Source organism: Aquila chrysaetos, chromosome 15, assembly GCF_900496995.4.
Source record: "Aquila chrysaetos chrysaetos chromosome 15, bAquChr1.4, whole genome shotgun sequence".
Taxonomy (NCBI): Eukaryota; Metazoa; Chordata; class Aves; order Accipitriformes; family Accipitridae; genus Aquila; species Aquila chrysaetos.
This window is the reverse complement of record NC_044018.1, coordinates 1527437-1547318: the sequence shown is the minus strand read 5'-3', so window position 1 is coordinate 1547318 and position 19882 is coordinate 1527437. Positions and strand designations below refer to the sequence as shown.

The 19882-nt window shown below is 62.2% G+C and overlaps 2 protein-coding genes across 7 annotated transcripts; both read right to left on the bottom strand.

Moving 5' to 3' along the window:
* Positions 1 to 1527: 1527 nt before the first annotated feature.
* STMN4 (stathmin 4) lies at positions 1528 to 9421 on the bottom strand. Of its 5 annotated transcripts, none has more exons than XM_030037751.1 (6): positions 9308 to 9421; positions 6000 to 6057; positions 5465 to 5560; positions 4543 to 4751; positions 4154 to 4345; positions 1528 to 3196 (listed from the first exon to the last, which is right to left on the bottom strand). In XM_030037751.1, the coding sequence occupies exons 1-6, from the start codon at positions 9356 to 9358 to the stop codon at positions 3137 to 3139; spliced, it is 666 nt and encodes a 221-aa protein (XP_029893611.1). In that variant the 5' UTR covers positions 9359 to 9421; the 3' UTR covers positions 1528 to 3136. The 5 variants fall into 5 exon arrangements, with proteins under 5 accessions (XP_029893611.1, XP_029893612.1, XP_029893609.1 ...); XM_030037752.1 differs by having other exon boundaries at positions 4543 to 4748; XM_030037749.2 differs by having other exon boundaries at positions 3174 to 3648.
* Positions 9422 to 14194: 4773 nt separating this feature from the next.
* TRIM35 (tripartite motif containing 35) lies at positions 14195 to 19217 on the bottom strand. Of its 2 annotated transcripts, none has more exons than XM_030037745.2 (7): positions 19097 to 19217; positions 17809 to 18256; positions 16642 to 16773; positions 16050 to 16280; positions 15854 to 15876; positions 15228 to 15349; positions 14195 to 14896 (listed from the first exon to the last, which is right to left on the bottom strand). In XM_030037745.2, exons 1-7 carry the CDS (start codon positions 19177 to 19179, stop codon positions 14331 to 14333), a joined length of 1605 nt encoding a protein of 534 aa, XP_029893605.1. In that variant the 5' UTR covers positions 19180 to 19217; the 3' UTR covers positions 14195 to 14330. The 2 variants fall into 2 exon arrangements, with proteins under 2 accessions (XP_029893605.1, XP_029893607.1); XM_030037747.2 differs by having other exon boundaries at positions 16642 to 16737.
* Positions 19218 to 19882: the final 665 nt, after the last annotated feature.

Here is a 19882-nt window from a genome sequence, read left to right as displayed (position 1 = left end):
TTCAGGGGGTGCAACTCATAGCACAGGTCTTGCTTGGGCTGGGATTTAGGGCTGGGATTCCATCTGGCTTTTCAAACAGGAGAGGTGGGATCAGGTGCAGAAGATTTGTCCACGTCTCAGCCCTGAGAGCCTGGCAAGTGCCATGAAACGTGTCCTTGGGAGGTTTCTTGAAGGCACCAAACCTTTGCTTTGTGCTTTTGTGTATGTCCTGGCTGTGCCTGCGGGATAGTGCTTCAGGAGAGAGCTCCATCATGTAGGCAAAGACCTGACCTCCATCCCCTCCTCTCTGATGTTTGGTGCAGGATGCCCAGGTGCAAGGCTCTGAGCTCCAACCCTCACCCAGGTGTGGGTATCTTCTGCCATTCGAGACTCGTGGGCTCTCAGGGGCTGGCACATGGGGTGGGCAGAGATGACATGGGACCCACAGGACACAGGGCCCTTGGGAACCAGGTGGGAAATCCTGGCAGCATCTCAAATGGTTCTGCATGGTAAGATGAAGGTATTTGGTACCCCAGCAAGGCTGAGAGCAGCCTGAGGCTCATCACTGCCAGCCCCAAATCCAGCCAGAGGATGCCTGAGTTCCTCCCAGGGAGGAGAAGTGGAGCCAGCACCTGCAAAAGCAGCTCTGCTGCAGAAAGGAGAGGCTAAGCCTGGACTCCTGGGTGCTCATGCCCCATAGCTTATAGCGGATGGAGATACCTTCCCTGCCTCTCCCCTTGTAGGGGGCTGACAAACCTGCTGGCTTCCCCTGGAGGAAGGTGATGGTCCTGGTCCAGGCGTCTGCTGGGTGCCAGGCTTTGGGCAAGACACAGCAGCGTGGCTAAGCAAGAAACTAAACACACCCCATCAAATGACCCCGTATACTCAGTCCCGCACTGGGGGAGGGAAGCGTGTCTGACTTGTCCCAGGACAGGGCTCCCGCCTGCGAGCCTGGCTCCTTCTTCCACTCTTCCCCTTCACACTCAAACTAACCCCTGCCTCACTAATTTGGCTGACCCCATTATAGTGCTGTCTAAAGTGATGTGGGGTCGGAAATTGTATTGACAGAGCCTCATCGAGTGCAGCCATGAGGCAGACACCCCGCTGGGTCCCGGGCATTGCCGCACTAACCAGACAGCCCTGCAGACCCCTGCGCACGTGGACGCGCAATATTCCTGCTGTGGAGCAGCGGCTGGCTCTGGCTACTGGCTGCTGCTGAACTTTGTGTGCGTATCTTGCTGGGGGAACAGCTACGTGACCCGGCATTGCTTTGGTTTACAGCTACCCAAGGAAGGTCCGAGGATAGTTTCCATCTGACCTGTTGGGTCGATGCAAGTATTTCCATCCCCGTGATAATTGGGACCTAGTGTCTCTACTGGAGATGGACAAGGTTTATGAGGGCCACCAGCCCATGCTCCACAGGTCTCCAGTCCCGTGGCTAGGAAAGGCATCTGAACTGAGACTGGAAAAAATGCAGGAAAGGGCTACTGGGGTGATGTTCATGAAAAAAAAAATCCTAAAAAAACCACACACAAGACACTGCACAGATCATGAGAAAACGAAAGAAATGCCAAGGCAGTTTATTTACAACTGTTGTATACAAAAAAAGGACAGCTCGTGCCACAGCTAGAACAGCCCCCTCCATCTCCTTCGCCCACCGCCCTCTCCCATGCTCCCCTCCCCGGGCTGTTTCCCCCCCCAGGGCTCCGGGCGAGCATCTCGCGGCACAGGTAAAGAGACATGGTTCCCTCCGGACCTGAATCAGAGCTTGGAAAGCCTTATCTGACCATAATGGAGACCAAACCCTCTGTTAGCATCAGGGTTGGAGGCTGATGAGGTGCCGGGGCATCGCAGCACTGGGACCACTGCCTGCTGGCAACTGGGAGAGGAGGGGACATACCCACCCCCCACCCCTCCGCAGAAAGCAGACTCTTGTTCTCCTCCGGTGGGGAAGGATCTCACTGCAAGCTCTCTGCTTCACTCACCTTCCACGGAGGCAAAAATCACCCAGGAGATTGCTCAGCAGCTCCCACAAAACACCTCCTGGGCTGGTCGTGAGCTGTTGGTGGGATCCCAGACTGGCCTTCCTCCTGCCCTGCTGTCCCCAGGAGGTGCCACTGCTGTCCCCAGGGGCTGTCTATGGCCGTTGTCTTCTGCTGCTCTCCAGAGAGGCACCTCCATCCCACTTCTGGCTCTCCAGCCTCAGCTCCCCCAGTTCCTCTTTCCTTCTTGTTTTTCCCAGTCCCTTCCATCACAGTTTCCACAGCCCTGCCCTGTTTTCCTCTCCTGCTCTCGCTCTCCATGGGGGTGATCTCCCTTTCCAAATAGCCATCTGAGCTGCCACCTCTAAAAGCCAATGGCTTTCCAGCTGCTCTACAGCAGAAAAAGGGATTCCATCCAAGAATTCCCACAAAGGTGATTCTCAGGAGGTTCTTACAAAAAAAGCGGCTCTTTGGGAAGTCACGGGGCTTTTCCATTTCACCCTTGGAAAGGCTCATCAGTGTCTCCTACAGCCAGATAAAGCCTTTGGAGCAAGCGAGCCTCACTCTCTGACCACCTCCAATGGGGGGATCTCTTCTCCCCCTTTCCCAGAAAGGTTCTATAAGGTCTATGGGCAAATAACGCCCGCTCCGGGCAAGAGGCCCTGAGTCCAGGCAGGAAAACGGGAGGGAGGGACACCAAGAGATGCCGCTGCCCATTGACGGGGTGGGATGGAGGAGAAGAAAGAAGTCAGAGGGACGCCCGCCTGCCCGCCCTGCCTGCCCAGCACCAAATTAAAGTCACACACAACGCACATTCCCCCCCGCTCCCGTCCCTTCCCTCCCCACCCGCTCTGTGCCCCCCTCCGGCTTTTCCCCGGGGGGGCCACCTCCTCCGCTTCACCAGCCCTCGGCTGTCTCCTCCGGACCTGGTTGACGGGCGGCGCGCGAGACCCACCAAGGAGGTGGGCATCCCGAAGCCGGCACCCTCCCGCCCACCCTCCCTCCTTTCTCCTCCCTCCCCACCCTCCCCGAAACGAATAGGATGGCTTCACCGGTCAACTCTTTACATTCACGAACAAAGAAAGCAGAGGAAACGTCCACCCTTCCACCATCCGACCTTGCGCTGCGGCAGCCTCCGCCACCTCCCCGGAGCTGTCAGTCCAACCATCGCCTCTTTACCTGGAGGCTTCTTCCTTGAGCTCCTTGTTTTTCCTCACTTCTTCCGCGTGTTTGTCCTGTGGGAGGGGGGGGTAGGAGGGAAGGAGGAGGGGGGGAACACGCGTTAGCTCGACGGACTTCGGGGTCCCCACAGGCAGGCCAGCGGCTTCGGAGGGGTTCGAAGGCACGAGGGCGTTCGCGAGGTTCATCCCCCGAGGACACCACCGGTGGGTCAACAGCGTCCTCTCCTCCCCTGGGGTGTTTTAAGGACTGTGGAGGCACTCAGGGACAGATTGTCCTCGCCCTCTAGCTAGGAGGTAGACGTCAACCAGACGGGATGGACCGGGAGCCCCAAGGAGATGGGGTTAGCTCGGATTGTCCTTCATTATCTCGTGCTCTCTGCCTCTGACCCAAGGCTAGCTGAGGCGTTTGGAGAAGGGCACTGGGCGAGCTCCTTGAAGAAGGGATGTTTTGGAGGGAGCTGGAGGTGGTGAGGGTGGGACCTTCCATGCTGAGGTTGGGAACAGACCTGCTTCGGGGAGAGAGAAGAGGTCTGCACAGGCTGGCAGGGTGGAAGCATCTCCTGGCATGGCAGCACGGACCCCTCCAGCTCTGCCGGGGAGCTGTTGGCTCCACGGCCTCTGGGGGAAGGGACCGGGGGAAGATCTGTCACCCGGGAGGTGGAAAAATTGCAAGCGGCGGGTCAAGGCCATCACGGTGGGACACGGGGGAGGCAAAGGCTTTGCACGTCTGCGGACAAGATACAGGTCCCAGCTCTCCACCCGCCGACCGCTCGTGAGCCTACGGACACAGCAGGCTCGGTGGGTCCCCGGGCAGGACCCCCCCACCCCGGGTGGGATGCTGTCTTTGGGTATTGCTGCGTGGTGGGAAGGGAAGAGGGGGTCCCCACTTTGGTGGTGTCCCCGGGGGGTAATGCCACCCCAAGAGCCATGCAGGGTGCCCAAGTGCCCTGTGACACCCTCCTGGACCGGTGTCCCAGCACGTTCCCCCCTCCCTCCTCGCCAGGCCCTCACCTTCTCCTGCAAGCGCTCCAGCATGGCTGCTAAATGGGCTTCGCGGTTCTCCTTGTTGGACTCCATCTTCTGCGCCAGCTTCTCTTTGGCCATTTTGATGAAGTTGTTGTTCTCCTCGATGGCCTTCTGGATGACCTCCCGCTCGTGCTCCCGCTTCTCCGCCAGATGCTTCAGCAGCTCGGCCTCTTGGTACTGCACAGGCAAAGCGGACAGCGATGGCCACGCGGACCACGGGTCCCTTCCCCTCCTGGCCAAAACCGCCCTCTCCAAACTCAGCGACATCCCCAAAAGCGGGCATACCTTGCTGGGCGACCACCCCGAGTGCAAGGTTGCGTGTCCCCGTGGCACGTCCCCGTGCTGCCCTGCCATGCAGGAGCCACCAGACCTACCTTCCTCCTCTCCTCCGCCGCCTCCAGCTTCTTCTGGATCTCCTCCAGGGACGGGTCGCGCCGCCGGGGCAGGGAGGCGTTGAACTCCGGGATGCCGTCGAACGATGGGGGCTTCAAGATGACCTCGAAGGACTGCCCCGAGGTGCGCTTGTTGAGCTCGATGACTTCCATGTCAGAGATGACGCACCAGGTGAGGTCTACCGTGTCTGCTGGGAGAGGGGCACGGGCTGACCGCCGGCACGGGGGCATCCCACCCCTTCGGGCAAACCATCCCGGGGTCCCGCACCTGCAGCTCCCGCAATGGGCCGCCAGTTTCCCCTATCTCCATGGGTTTCACCCAGATCCCCGCACCCCGAACGCACCCCTGTGGTTCAGCCCCAATGTCGTGGGTTGGGGTAGGGTGTCCAAGATGCCCATCAAGGGGGCTGAGCTGGGAATATTTGGGTGAGCTGAGGGGCTGGGCATCCCCCTGAGGGAGAAGCGAGCAAGCAGGGCAGGGTTCAGCCCTGCTTCGGGGATGGGGAATGGGACCACGAAGTCCCTTTCTAGCTGCAGATCCCCCCGCAGCTAGCCAGCAGGAGCCCCCCCAGAGGCTGGACATCCCCCTCCATTGCCGCTGTCGCCTCTGGATCCACTGACATGAATCAGTCTGAATCACCCGACGCCGTCTGCCTAAAAATACCGAGCCCACGCCCGGCGCTTCGTGCAGCGGAGCCGCGGCGGAGGGGGGCTGCGGGGCTGCCTGAGCTCCCCCCACCCCGACCCCGACCCGGCCCCCTGCTTCCAGACGGTGCCAACAAACTGTGGCACCACCTCCCTCGGCCTGAGGGTGACCCCCGTCATGCCAAGGGGGGATCTGCAGCCCCCCGCAGCCCCCACCATTCATGCAGCCCTCGACTGTGGGTGGGCAGCAGGATCCTACCTTCATACGTGTACGCCGGCTTGTTCAGGGGGTCCGAGAGGAAACAGGAGCAAAAGAGGGAGACGAGAGGCAGCTCCTTCATCTTCTCTTTGTAAGCTGGGAAGAGATGGTGGGATTGGGGTCAGAGGAGTCAGGGGGGATCCTGCCAGGCGTCCGCAGCAGGACCGTGTGCCAGGGAAGGGCTGGGATAGGGACGGTGGCTGGCACCGAAGTTTGCCCAGATATTGCAAGCAGGGTGATCTGGGTGGGGGAAGCAAGGCACGCAAAAGGGAAACTGAGGCACGCAGAGGTGGGGTGCCTTGCTGATGGCCGCAGGGGTTATGTCTGTCCTGGTGTGTTAACCACATGCGTGACCCCTTGCATGGGATGCTGTGACTATCCCAGGTTAGCCCGGGGCACAGCTATCCCTGGGGCGGTTTGGATGGGGCCCTGCTCAAACTAGGGGTGCCCAGCATGGGGTAGGTGCCAGGGTTGGGTACGTGGGGCCGGGCAAGCCGCACTGTCCCCCATCCCCACGCGTGATCCCATGCCGTACCAGCCAGAGTCATGGCGTGGCGATCCTTGGGCGTCTGCAGCAAGAGTGTTCCTGGGGCCTGGGGGAGGAAAGAGCCAGGATCAGCGCGGGGTGTCCCAGCGGCTGGGGACATCGTCCAGCCCTGCCTGTCCCCCGCGGGACAGCTGCCCACACATGGCTTCACATGCACGCTGGGGGTGCTGGGGTGGGCACACGGTGGGGGCATGGGGTGGGCACACACTGGTGTGGTGTGGTGGGTACACACTGGTGAGATGGGCACACACTGGTGTGGTGTGAGGGACACACTGGTGTGATGGGCACACAGATGTGGTGTGAAGTGATGGGTACGTGCTGTTGGGATAGGTACAGACTGGCGCAATGAGCCCACACTAGTGTGATGGGCACACACTGGTGCGATAAGAACACACTGGTGTGGTGTGAGGAGCACACTGGGATGGTGTGGTGGGTTCACACTGGTGAGATGGGCACACACTGGTGTGATGAGCACACACCGGTGTGATGAGAACACACTGATGTGGTGCAAGGGACACACTGGTGTGGTGTGATGGGCATGCACTGGTGAGATAGGTACGTGCTGTTGGGATGGGTACAGGCTGGTGAGATGAGCCCACACTGGTGTGATGGGCACACACTGGTGTGGTGTGAGGGACACGCTGGGACGGTGTGATGGGCACTCACGTGTGGTGTGATGTGATGGGTACGTGCTGTTGGGATGGGCACACACCGGTATGATGTGATGAGCCCACGCTGGTCTCATGTGAGGGGCGCACACTGGTGTGGTGGGCATGCACTGGTGAGATGGGCACGCACTGGTGTGGTGTGATGTGCACACACTGGGACGACGGCAGCAGCCGGTGGCGTGTGCCTGGCACACACAGCCCTTCCCCGCTCCGAGCTGCCCAACGTCTGCACAACCCACACGTGTGCACACGTGTGTCGGGAACGGCATGCACATGCACCCCCCCCCCCGACAAGTGTGACCCCTTTGCACAGCCTCTGCTGCGACCCAAGCCCATCCCCACTCGTGTCTAGACAGCCCCAGTCCTCAGCTCGCCCCTTGCCAGACCACACGCAGAAGGGCTGATGCACCGGGATGCTCTCCCACATCCCACTGGGACCCTCTCCGGGGGTCTCCGTGGCTGTGGGTCAGGTGTGGGGGCATCCCCAGGACCCCCCCACCCATCCCCAGGGTGCAGATCCCCAGGATGACAGCAAGACCTGGCACGGGGCGGCAACACCCAGACACTCATTAAAACCCGGATAAGCCGGGGCTATCCCCCTTTCCCAGGGTTTCTGGGGGACACAAACTGGGTGTCGGTGGCATCAGAGGGGTTTCCCAGTGGAAATGCCCTTCCTGGCTGTGCCAAAGCAGGGGGCTGAGTTTGGGGTTTGGAATTCTACATGGCTTTTGTTTCTAAGGGGAAAAAAAATTCCTTCTTTAAAACAGGGACTCTTAAATCCTGCCAGCTCCCCAGGGAAGGGGCAACCCCACCGTGGGCATCCCGGGGCTGTCAGGGCACTGCCGGCTCCCGCAGCCGCATCACACCCCGACCCAGCTCGAGCTGGGGGGTCCTAAGAAATCCCAACCCCTCGTCCCCCATCCTGCTGGGATCTGACACAAGGATCACACAAATAAGCTGCTCGTGGTCACCAGAGGGGAACAGGGAAAAAATTTGGGGACACCCTGCCAGGGACACCTTCCCTGGAGATGCTCGCCCTTTTTTAGGTGACCCCTGGAGCCAGAGCTGGTCGGGTTTGGGGGTTACCCAGGGGTGTACCCCCCACCCAGGGCTTTCCTCCTCGCCTGGCTGAAGGGTTTTGCCCTAGACGGCTCTTGCTAAGCGCGGTGCCAAGGCAGGGTGGGGATGCTCCGATGGCTCGTGTGCCGACACGAGGCTGTGCCTGGAGCTCCGACAGCCCGGCTGGAAGCTGCCTGCGTTTGCTGAAAGCATTTCCCTTGCTCATGCCTCCCCGCTCCTCGCATTACCACCCCAAATCTCCATTTTCCCTGGGCTTTGCGGGGGGGGGGGGGGGGGAACGGGACCTGGATGCATTTCATGCTACAGAAACCCTTCTCCCAGACCTCACGTGGCGTTCATGCCCTGGCTGCAGGGTAAAATGCAGAAATCGCCCATCAGACCCAAAATGGGGAGGAAGATGGGGTCCATCCTTGGGGTTGCTGCCAGCTGGGGTGGGGGGGGTAAGGTGGGTGGTGGGCTGCCAGCCCCACTCCTCCTCGCTGGATGAAGATGCTGTTCAAGGTGTTTGGAGGCTCCTCCAAGAGGGAAACCCCTCCCTGCTGAGCTCCGTTCCCTTTCTGCTTCCCAGTAATGGTTCCCCCCCCCCGCCACGACCCGCATGCCCAGCCCAAGGGGAGCGGGGTGTGGTGGGGGCCCTGCCACTGCTGTCACCCCCAGGCTGAAACCTCACTCAAAACCCCCAGCAGAGAGAGGCTGCGGGAACCATCCTGCTCCCAGCGAGGTGCACATGGCAGGGACGGGGCCCGATCCGACCCCCCAAAGGGCTGTAACCCGGTTTTACACCCTGATCCCCTCTGGAGATCCCCTCAGATGGTGGGCATCCCCCGAGGCGGTGGGGACCCCCCTCCCGCCATCTCCCATCCCCTTCCCTGGCAGAAGCACCCAGCGACGGAGGGAGGGGATGGAGGAATGGAGGGGGCTCCCCGCTCCCTCCCTTGAAGCTTGCGAAGCGATGGATGCTTCCCCCCCCCCCAGCTCCGGGGGAGAAGCAGGATGGCAGCTGCCTCCTCCCTTCCTCCCCCTCGCTTTTCCCCCCTCCCTGGAATAAATATTTCAGCGCCTGCTGAGAGCAGGTCACCTCCGCCAGCATCCTGCCACCATCAATAATTCAGGCTGGTCCTGTCTTCCGGAGGGGGGGTCCCACATTTTGAGGAGGGGGGGGGGGGGGGGGCTCCGGGCGAGGTGCCGCAGTCCTCCGGGGGTCCCGAGGGTGCTGGGTCCCCCGGGGCTGCTGGGGCGAGGCGAGACGGAGGATGCTGAGCTCCATCCCCGCACCCCGGGCGTGGGTTGCCCCAAAAGGAGTTGGGGGCGCGGGGGGGTGGTGGGTTGGGGGTTGCCCCGGGCACGGCGAGGAGGATGCTGGAGGGATGGGGAGGGGGACAAAAAGGGGTGTCGCGGCCAGAAAGCGACATCCAGGGACCCCCTGGAAACCTCCCCCCCTCAAAATACCCCTCCCAAAAAACTTTTCACCCCTTTACCTTCCAAAAACCAACCCCCCCAGTTAACCAAGCCCCCCCCAATTAACCAAGCCCCCCCCCAGGCACTCACCCCACCGCCGGCGCTTGGGCTTTGCTTCTCCGCTTTGCTCTCCGGGCTCATTTAACGCGGGCGCGGGGGGTTGCGCGGAGCATCCCACCCGGGGGGCCCCCCCCCCAGTGCCCCCCCCCATATGACATCACCATCCCGGTCGGTGATTGGCTCAGCCGAACCGCCGCTGTTGATTGGTTAAGGGACTGTACGAACCGGGTACCAGCCCGGTGACATCACGGCGAGCAGCTATTTTCGGGTTGGGCTTTGGCGGTGGGGGGGGGGGGGGGAATAAAGAAATCAATCAAATAAATAAATAAATAAATAAAAGGGGGGGTAAAAAAAAAATTTAAAAGGGGAAAAAATGCTAAAAGCGGGGGTGGGGTGGGGCAGGAGGCAAAGGGCGGCAAAAAACGGGGTTTGGGGGGTGCTGGGGGGGTGTGATGGGTTGAAGGGGCTGAGCGCGTGGTGGAAAGCAAGCCTCGGCTCTCGGCTAGAGCAGGACAAAGCTGGAGAGTGACAAAGTGACAAAGAAGGGGACTCGGAGGCTTTAATGGGGCCACAGTGGCATCTCCAATGGGGCCAAACCGCCCTGCTGCCCCCTCACTCCACACCGACACGGGCTCTGGGGGGTCCTCTCCATCCCCCCAGCACCAGGATGTGGCACAAGCCCGGCCTGCCCCATTCCCAGCCCCAAAGGCACTGGAGGACTCGTTATCCTCCTCCTACAAACTGGGCAACGGGAACTCGGAGAGACCGAGTCCCAGATCCCGAAACTATTTTGGTGCGATGCCGCCATGGATGCTGGGGGGAGCAGAGGTCCCCGGGGAGCCCCAGCAGAGCTAGGACATCTCTTTAGGGCTGTGCCCTTCCTACAAAATGACTCTCCTTCCCCCAGGTCTGCTTCGCCCCGGCCTATTTATCGCCGACGGCTGCGTCTGACAGTGATCACAAGCCCGGCACCTCCCGGGAACCTTGCGGGTATATTTAGGTACCGGTCGCCTCCGTTATGCAATGAGCACTAGGGCGGCTGTGGGGAGGTGGTTCCCCCTGGAAAACAAATGTAGGGTGGCTTTGCAAAGCCCATGGCCTCAGGACATGGGGAAGGACGGGGTGACCCAGCTGGAAATGGAGGTGACATCGCATGTGTGACACCGCAGCCTAGCCATTTAGCTCATGGTGGGGCATCTGTAACGTGTCCCGTTGAAACTTAATGGCACATCGCTTCCCTCCTTTAACGCTGGGAGGATGAGCGAGCTCCATGCCGGAGCCCCCTGGCTCAGTAAGGTTCGGGTGCCCACGCAGGCGTGGGTGCCGTGGGTAGGATACCCGTGGGACGTGCGAGGGGCTGCAGAGGGAATGGAGCACAGCCCTGAAACGGAGCAGCCAAGGGGAGGAAAGAGTCAAGACGTAGCGGCCAACTGGGGGACAAACAGCCATTGTGGGGACCCACGTGGCTGTGGGACGGTCCCTGCCGTGGCTGGCACCGGGATGCGTGGCACCCCACAGAGCCAGGGGTGGGGGGGGTGCAGGGGACTTTGCTCAAATGTTCCTTTGAGCTCCACGTGGTCCAGGCTCAGGGCACAAACCTCTCCTTGCCAGCCTGTGTTGGTGGCCACAGTTTAGTTGCATGGCTGGCTGGGGTTGCTGGAGACAGGGGACATGCTGGGAGCCCTGGGGGGGGAACGGGGGGTCACATCCAGAGGTACCTCCTTGCCCCCCAGCTCCACAGAACCAGCATTTGGGGGGACAGAGCTTGGTTTCAGCTCCTGGAGCCTCTGTGTAAGGCTGTGGCTCTGGGGACACTTGGTGGCCACCATCCCAAACTGCTTTTCCCCAGCAGCATGTGCTGGTCTCAACTAAACAAGGCACAGAAAAAGGAGATTTGGGTCTATCCAGGATGATGGGGACTGTGGGGCTGCCATGGGCCACCCCTTTCCCATCCACACCATTCCCACCAAACCCTCTCTGGGGGCCAGCCTGGCATGGGACCATCTCCCAGCACAGGAGATGGCAGAAGGAGAGGTTGGCCATGGAGCCAGGCTTATTCTGGAGAGGAAAGAGCCCCAGCAGCAAGAGGAGGCCACAGGAGGGTTTGCCTCTTCCCACGGCTGCAGCCTGCTGGCTTAGGGAAACTTGCTTCACATCCCAGTGCCAGCAGCCAAACCCTATCCAGGGTGGGATAGATGGAAAAAACCTTTTGCCGTGGGCACACAGCCCATGGGACCCATCTGCAGCCTGTGGTCCATCTGGGCTGGACCACGAGGATGCTCCTGCAGGAAGGTCCATGTCTCCCGGGATGCCCATCTTCCGAGAGCAGGCACCCAGGGGAGACCCTAAGGGTGGGTTGCGTGTATACGGTGTTTCCCCCGAGCCCCTTCCCATCCTCCAGATGTGCTCGGGGGGGGGGGGGGGGGGGCTGCAGGGCTGGAGGTGGGCTCTGCATCCCCCTCCCTCCATTCTTCTCCCAGGATATCTCCAACTTTCCCCCGCAAAGGTTCAGCATCCGCAGATCCTTCAGCAAGAAGACCCACAGGTTCGGACCCTCCTTGTCCCAGAGGATTCCTGGCCCTGGGAAGAGCCGTCGGCAGATCCCGGCCATCACTGCCAGGGCACAGGCTTAACCCCGACCCCCCCTGCCCCAGCGCTGGGGACCCGGGTGCAGGATCCGTCCCCAAGATCCTGCATCCTCCGGGCTGCCCCGGGGGCTGTGCACACCCCGGGAAAAACCTCCTTGGACGGGGGGGGTCCCCACTTGCCCCCCCAGCCCGACCCCTCCGGGATGCACCGGCCCCAGCGCTGGCTGGTACCCGGGGGAGGGAGGGCTGGGGGGGGGGGGGGCGGGGAAAGGGTGCTGCCCTCCCCCGGATTGGGCAGAAATGACATCATCGCCCGGCTGCGAGCCAATGGGAGAGCCGCCTGCTTCTCCGAAATATCGCCCGTCCCTATTAAGGGCGGGGGGGGGGGGGGGGGAATGCTGCGGGGGGGTGTCGGTGTCGGTACAGCCTGATGGGGTGGGGGGGGTTCATTGTGTCGCCCCCGGTTGGATTCACCCCCCCCGCCTTCCCCACCCAAAAACCGGGGAGCCCCGCTCGCACCCCACGCCCACCCGTGAAGCGGCCGTGCCCACCCGCCCCTGGCTGGGGAGCAGCGCAGGGGTGGATGGGGATGGGGATCCCGGGCACCCCGCAGGCTGGAGGGGGGTCATCGCTCCCTTCCTCGGCGTGAGAGCCAAAAAGGATGCTAAAATAATAGTAGAAATAATAAATAATAATAATAGATCCTTCTAATTGCCGCAAGGAGGAAGGTTTGAGCTCGGAAAGGGTCCTGCAAGTAACCGGCGTGTCCCAGGCGGGATCTCAGGCGTCGGGGAAGGATGCGATGGCCGCAGAGGAAGGTCCCACGCAAAACCTGCCTGCCCCTTACTGGAGCTTTCCCCACATTTGTCCGCCAACGTTTTGGCGATTCGTTTTGTTTGCTCGGATGTGCGAGCAAACGCTCAGTCCCGGGGAGACATCACCCGTTGCTGCAAGCTTTAAGTTTTCACTTAAAGCCGTTTCCCTGCCTCTGTGGGAATGAAATTAAGCTCAGGGAAGATGCAGGTACCATTGATTACACTAAAAATCACAGTCTTAGGGAGCCAACCAGTTCATTAATTCATATTGTTGCCTGCCAACCAATTTTTCACCAAATGATTCGAAAAAAAAGTAAAAATGTTTCAGTTTCGCTGTCCAAAGCGATGCCTCATTTCACCCTTTATTGCCATTTTTACGCCAGACACCTGCTCTGGCACTCACAGCCGCGGGAGGAAAATGCTCCCTTCAGACCTGACAAAGACAAACACCTCATCCTGCTCCAGCCCCGGCAACTCAAAGAGCTTCACCACCTTTTTATTGTTCCCACATAACACCTCGCTTCTGCCCAGATTGGCCGCAGGATGCCCAAATTTCCAGGCAGCGCCAGCTTTTCAGGGGGTGATGGGCAGCGTCGGGGTACGGCACAGGGAGGGACATGGGACGCTCACACCGATTTTCCTCCTTTCCCCGTATCCAGGGATGCTCGGTTGGAAATAGATATCGTCAGCCGACGTAAGGAAGGTGGAGGACCCCCGGGGTCGCCCCCGCACCGCACGCCTCCAATATCTCCCTTTTGTTTTTCCGCCGCCAGCTCTCGTTCCTAAGGAGCATCCTATGCAAATGGTGAGAAACCATGGAAACCACCCGTTAATATCAGCATCCTGCCAGCGAGGTCCTGGCCGGCCGGGCTGCGCCAGGCAGCGAGGGCAGCACAGCCCACCAGGCACCCTCCCCTTCCCCAGGGCATCACCTTTAAACCCCAAGGGCTCACCAGGGTGGAGGAAAAAGCCTTTTTGGTACAATTAATATTGGGCCAGACCCAGCACGGGGTTGCAGAGGGTGGGTTTTGTCCCCCCAACCCCCCCAATCCCACCCCAAACCTCCTCCACCTCCAAACACCAACCACACATCATCACCTGACTCCCGGAGCTGGGGATTTACAGAAAAGCCCCTCTGAGGGGTAAAGTCATGGGGAGATGGGTAAGAGGAGATGGATTGTCACTCTCAAGGATGTCCCCATTGCTGGTTTTTCTTGTAGAGCGGAAACACACTTCTGCCCATGTCCAGCCAAGCCATGTGTGATTTTCTGTCCCCAAGGTGTATGGGCAAAGGCCACCGTCCCCTACTTTTACCCCCTGCAGGGAGACTCAGAGCCCTGCAAGCTGCAGCACTTGTACAAGCTTGGAAAGCCCCTGGATGGTTTAATTTACTATTTACAGCCCCCTGGCAGGGAGATACCTTCTCCCCAAAGCCTCCCCAGTTTTGTTCTGTGATGGAGAAGGGCAGGAAAGGAGCCAGGGCGATTTGGGCACAGAGCAGTGCAGAGCCGTACTAGAAGAGCTGAGTGTTTATTGATGATTAAAGAAAAGACAGTACATAACAAATTCTTTTTCCCCTTATTTTTTTTTTCTAAGGAAAGCTGAAAAGGCATCTGGAGAACCCCAAATGCAGGCAGGAGATGGTGGCCACTAGACAGGGATATCCTCGTGGACACGGACCCGGAGGGGACAGATGCGAAGCGCCTCAGGCAGCGCACCCACCGGCGTACCCCCCACGTAGAAGTAGGGGAAGACGGTGCCTCCGAATTTCTCGTGGAAGGTGTAGATGTGGGTCTTGCGGTTGGCGTCGTAGAAGGAGAGCTCCCCTTCGTCGCAGTCCAGCTCCACCCGGATCCGTCTCAGGTCGCCCAGCGCCGCCTCCGAACGCGCCGTGTTGGATGCTCGGCACGTCTCGCCATCCTTCCCGGGCAGGCGGTAGATGTACCAGAAGCCGGAGCGAGCATCGTGGTGGAAGGTCCAGTGGATGCCACTGCGCGGCCGGGCCACCCCCACCCGCCAGTTCGTGATGCCGCCCAGGTCCACCTCCCAGGTGTGGAAGCCGGTGGAGAAACCGCAGGAGCCCAGGATGCAGGGGGCCGAGGTGAAGCGCTCGGGATTCTCCACCAGCAGCTTGTAGCCCCCGTTGGTGACGCTGGTGAGGTCCTCGGACACCGAGAGCCAGCCCGCCGCGGAGTTGGGGTCAAAGCTGAAGGGGACTGTGGTGGGGACATGTGCTTTAGGAGCCCGGATTGCCACAGGGATGAGCTTCTAGATGGACTGGAGCCCTGCATCTGTCCATCCCTTCCTTTCTGGGGACAATGCAGCTCACCATGGAGAAATGCACCCTCAAGGGCTTCATTTTCGGGGTGCGAGTGCTCCAGAGCACCCTTTATGCTCTCCAATCCCTTTCCCCAGGCCCATTAGCCGTGGGCATGGCTGCTCCGTGCTCCTCTTCTCTCTCCAGCACCCACCACCCCCGGGGCTGCCCCACGCAAAGGCCGCTTTAGCCCTGGGACAACTGCCCTTTGGGGGGACCCAGCAGCTCACCTGCGGTGATGATGTCCAGCATCTTCTTCCACACGTTGTACTGCAGCGAGCCCAGGTACTTGGCGACATCGAGGACCATCCCCGAAGGCACGGCCTCCGGCTCCTCGGCCGTGCAGGCGATCCTGGGGCAAGGGCAGAGGATGGAGATGGGTCAGGGATGGAGGACGGGACCGAGCTGGGTTTCCTGGCACCTACCTGGTGTTTTGGCAAGGGCTTCCTCACCAGCACCCCACATCTCCCAAACCTTCCTCTCACCCCAGGAGGGTGGTGAATCACCCCAGGAAGATCCCAGCACCAAATCCCCGCAATATCAGGGTTTTAATGCTTCCTCCAAGACTTGCAATGCCGCTTTGTTTCTGCACGTGTGCCACCCCATCTTGCCCGGAGGCACCCAGGGGTGCTGCCTGGCCTTGGGGACCCCCAGCACCTTCTTCTGCCGGAGCACCCAGACCCAGAGGAGACACGTGGGTACGGGAACTCTCTTGGGGCAGAGACCTCACTGTGCAGCCAGGCAGGAGACCCCATTATGCCCCATGGAGGGGATGCGGGCTGTGCTCAGCTGCCCCGAGCACCCTGTGTCACCGGGCAGGCACCGGGCAGGGGACGTGGTGGGGACCGGGACTTACCTGCGCTTGCGGTTCTTGTGGGTCTGAAAGAGAAGGAGACACCAGGCATCAGACCCCATTTGTAAGGAATCACAGGGGCTTGCAAACACCCAAAGGATCACCCAGCACCCTGCTCGCACCCTGACAGAGGCAGGAGGGTGCCACGGGGAGGGTGACACCCCGCAGGGCATGGGACAGCACCCCGGCAGGGCTTTACCATGAGGAAGGTGTAGTCATCCTCCTTGAGGTCCGCCTGGAGCTGGCGGGCTTCGTTGAGCAGGGCCCGGCTCTCCTCCGCCAGCTGCTTCATCTTGCCCTCGATGAGGCCATGCTTGTGCTGCGTCTCCTGCTGCACCTGGGCCAGCAGCGCCTTCTCCTCGCCCCGCAGGAACTCGTGCAGCTTCTCAAACTCCCTCCTGATCTGCTCCTCCAGCCGCACCGCTTCCACCTGCCCCATGTGGGGACATCACCACCTCCCTTCAGAGCCCACGACTCCCCTTGGGCTCCCCCTGTCCTCCCCCTAAACGCTGCTCCGGAGCCCTCCGACCAGCTCCAGCACTCTGGGACTCGCTGGGACCATGCTGCCCTCCCCAAATCAATGTCCTTGCTGCCACAGCCCCATCACCCTGGTCCCCAATTCCCCATCCGAGTCCTTCCTCTCCCCAGCATCGCTCTCCTCACTCAGAGACGGAGCAGCCCAGGATGGGTGCAGCGCTTCACCCCAGAGCCAGCTGCGTTCCTGCCCAGGGCGTGTGCACGCATGTGTCAGGATCAGGCCCATTGCCTCCTTGCCAGGAGGGACCACGCACCTGGTTGTGTTTGGAGATGGACTCGTAGGAGCGATGCACGGCCCCGAAATCTTTCGCCTTTTCCCGCAAGGAGGTCTCCATGTTCTTCAGCTTGGCCTGCGGGGAGGAGACGCCTTCAGGACCCTCGCAAGCCTACGCCCAGGGTTTCCAATGCGGAAAGACAAGAGCCCCAAACCCAGTAGGACGAGGTTAAGCAGAATCCTTGCTCAATCCACCCTTTCCCCTCCTGCGGCCGAGGTCTGCCAGCGCTGCACAGGGTCAGCTCCGTGCCGGACCGTGCGAACACGCCGCCCCTAAGCAGCGAGGCAGAGGAGCTTTGCTCCATGGCGAATCCTCCCACCCTGTTTTTAAGCCCTTCAAGTCCCTGCCTGTCCCGCAGCAGCCGCTGCTCCGCTCCCAGGGAGGCTGGGTACTGAGGGCAGCCTGCCAAGCCTTGCGAAACAGCAGTCCCACGGCCACCCCGCGCCATTTGAAATCTGGCTAGTCTCCCGTGGGCTGAGTCAGGGCGGCAACGGCTGCTTTCCCAGCCGGGAAACACGGCAGGTCCTGGCATGATGCCCGGCTCCTGGCCAGAGCCCGTCTCCTCCTCTTCCTCCTCCCTGCGCAGCCATAGCTCGTCCTGCCCCGCAGGGCTCGGGGCTTTCTCCCCATCCCGTGTCCCTCCCTGGCTGGGGGAATTGTGCAACCCCCCCCCATCCCAAACACGCTCCCAACCCCAAAGTGCTGCTGCAATAACCGGCTGCTGCAATAACCAGCGTGGCCGGATCCAGCCCTACCGAGGATGAACGAGCCGAGGAAACGCAGGGGACCGGGCCAAACCCCTTGGAGGATCACCCCGGTCCCCTTTAGCGCAGGGCAAACGGCCGTGCCCTGGGGGACGGGGTGGCACCGGGTAATTATTAGGCAGGGAGAGCGTGGGGCAGCGCTGCGGCAGGGGCACTCCCGTGGGGACCCACCCTCGCAGCGTGGCTGCTTCGTCTTTCATCCCGGCACGCCGGTGGGTACAACCACGCCGTGCACGAGCCAAAGCCCTGAGCTGGCAAGTTTGTGCCAGGGCGTGCGTGGGCTGCACCCCTCCAGATGCCGGGGTGCCTCTCCGTGCCATCGGTGTGTCGTCTGTGTCCCGTCCCCCCCCCCCCCCCCGGCTCTTCCTGGAGCATCCCTCACCCTGAAATCCACCGCCGTCTCCTGCACCGGACGCATCTTGTGCCCTTCATGCTGCTTGGAGCTTTGGCAGGCGAAGCACGCCAGCTCCTTATCGTCCAGGCAGAAGAGTTTGGCTTCTTCGTGATGCAGGGGACAGAGGGCGGCCACCCGGCCCCGCCGCTGTCCTTCCTCCTTGAGGATCATCTCCACCAGGTTGTTGAGCGTGTGGTTGACGTGGAGGTCGTCGAACGAGGAGGCCTCTTTGCAGACGGGACACACGTGATGCCGGTGCTCCCAAGAACGGCTCACGCAGCTCTTGCAGAAGTTGTGGCCGCAGCAAAGCGTCACGGCTTCCCGGAAAGGCTCGTAGCAGATGGGGCACAGCAGTTCTTCCTTGAAGGTGGCCGTGGAGGACGAGGCCAAGGCCACCGAGCTGCTGGCTGAGGGGCTGGCTCTCTTCTCCATGGTGCTGGGGAGAGAGAGGATGGAGGGATGGAGGGAGGGAGGCCGGAGCGGGGTTCTTCGGGAGCCCCGGCTGGAAAAACAGCCCCGTTCCTGATGCAATCGGTTTCCTGCCTGTGACTCACGCCCGCAGCTCCCTCCCCGGGCAGGCACCCGCCTGAGTGACACCGCCCGGGGCCACTGGCAGCCGCCAAGGGCGGGCAGGCTCCGGCCGCCGCGCCGGGATGCGGCGGGTCCGCGGGGAAGGGGCCGGGGGCGGCCGGACCCTGCGCGGGGCTTGTCCCGGGGACCGGACCCCCACCCCCGGGGCTGCCTCGCTGCTCGGACCCGGACCCGGACCCCCACCCCCGGGGCTGCCTCGCTGCCCGGACCCGGACCCGGACCCCCGGGGCAGCCCCGCTGCCCGGACTCGGACCCGGACCCCCGGGGCAGCCCCGCTGCCCGGACCCCCACCGCCACCCCCGGGGCTGCTCCGCTGCCCGGACCCGGACGCCGGACCCGGTCCCGGACCTTCACCCCCGGGGCTGCTCCGCTGCCCGGACCCGGACGCCCACCCCCGAGGCAGCCCCGCTGCCCGGACCCGGACCCCCAACCACCACCCCCGGGGCTGCTCCGCTGCCCGGACCCAGACGCCCACCCCCGGGGCTGCTCCGCTGCCCGGACGCCCACCCCCGGCGCAGCCCCGCTGCCCGGACCCGGACCCCCAACCACCACCCCCGGGGCTGCTCCGCTGCCGGGACCCTAGCCCAGGGGGCAGCCCCGGTACCCAGACCCCGGTGTCCATGCACAGGGATGCCCAGCGCCGTGCACCGGAGGCGGCGGGCGGGGGGGGGGGGGGCTGCCCTACCTTGCCGAGGGCGAGCGGCAGCGCTGGCAGTGGCCCCTCCGCCGCGACGGGCGGTGAGGGTCCCAGTCAGGCGTCTGCAACATCCCAGGACCGGGGCTCGTCCGGTGCCGGCGGCAACGAGGGCGCCCGGGGGGGGCGGAGCGGGGCGGGCGGGGGCCGGGCTGCAGCCGCCGGGGCGGGCCCCCGCCCGGGCACGGCCCCACAAGCCCACCGCCCCCCCCGGTCCGGAGGGTCTCCTGCCCCCCCCCCCCCCCCCGACTTCAGCCCTCTTGCTGCTGCTGGGGGGCATTTTCACCGGTTCATGATTCCCGCCACGCACACCCCGTGCTTGTCCTGCGGGGGGTTTAGGGCTCTCTTGCCACCCCCCCACCCCGGTGGGGCAGGGACCGCTGACACCCACTCGCTCGCCTCCCTCCGCGATTACAGGAGCCGGAGGCTGCTCGGTCCCGGGTTGTCGGGACATCCCCTGACTCCGGGAGCTGGCGCCTCGGTGGTCCCGGGAGCCCGGCAGAGCAAGCCCAGATATGGTGGGTGGTGTCTGCCGCTCCCCTATCCCAGGCAAAGCGCCCGTCCCTGCCTTCCCTGCCCCGAAACTCTTTCCTGCCTTCCACCCTCTCAATCTTGGCCTTTCTGTTTGCATTTCTGCCCTGTGGATCCCACTGTACCCCAGGGGTACAGCGAGCAAGCCAAGCCATGGGATCGCTGGCCCTCGAACTGAACGGATGTCCAGATAGGGACCAGGAGAAAAGTGAAAACTATTCCAAGGGCACAGATACCCAGTGAGAA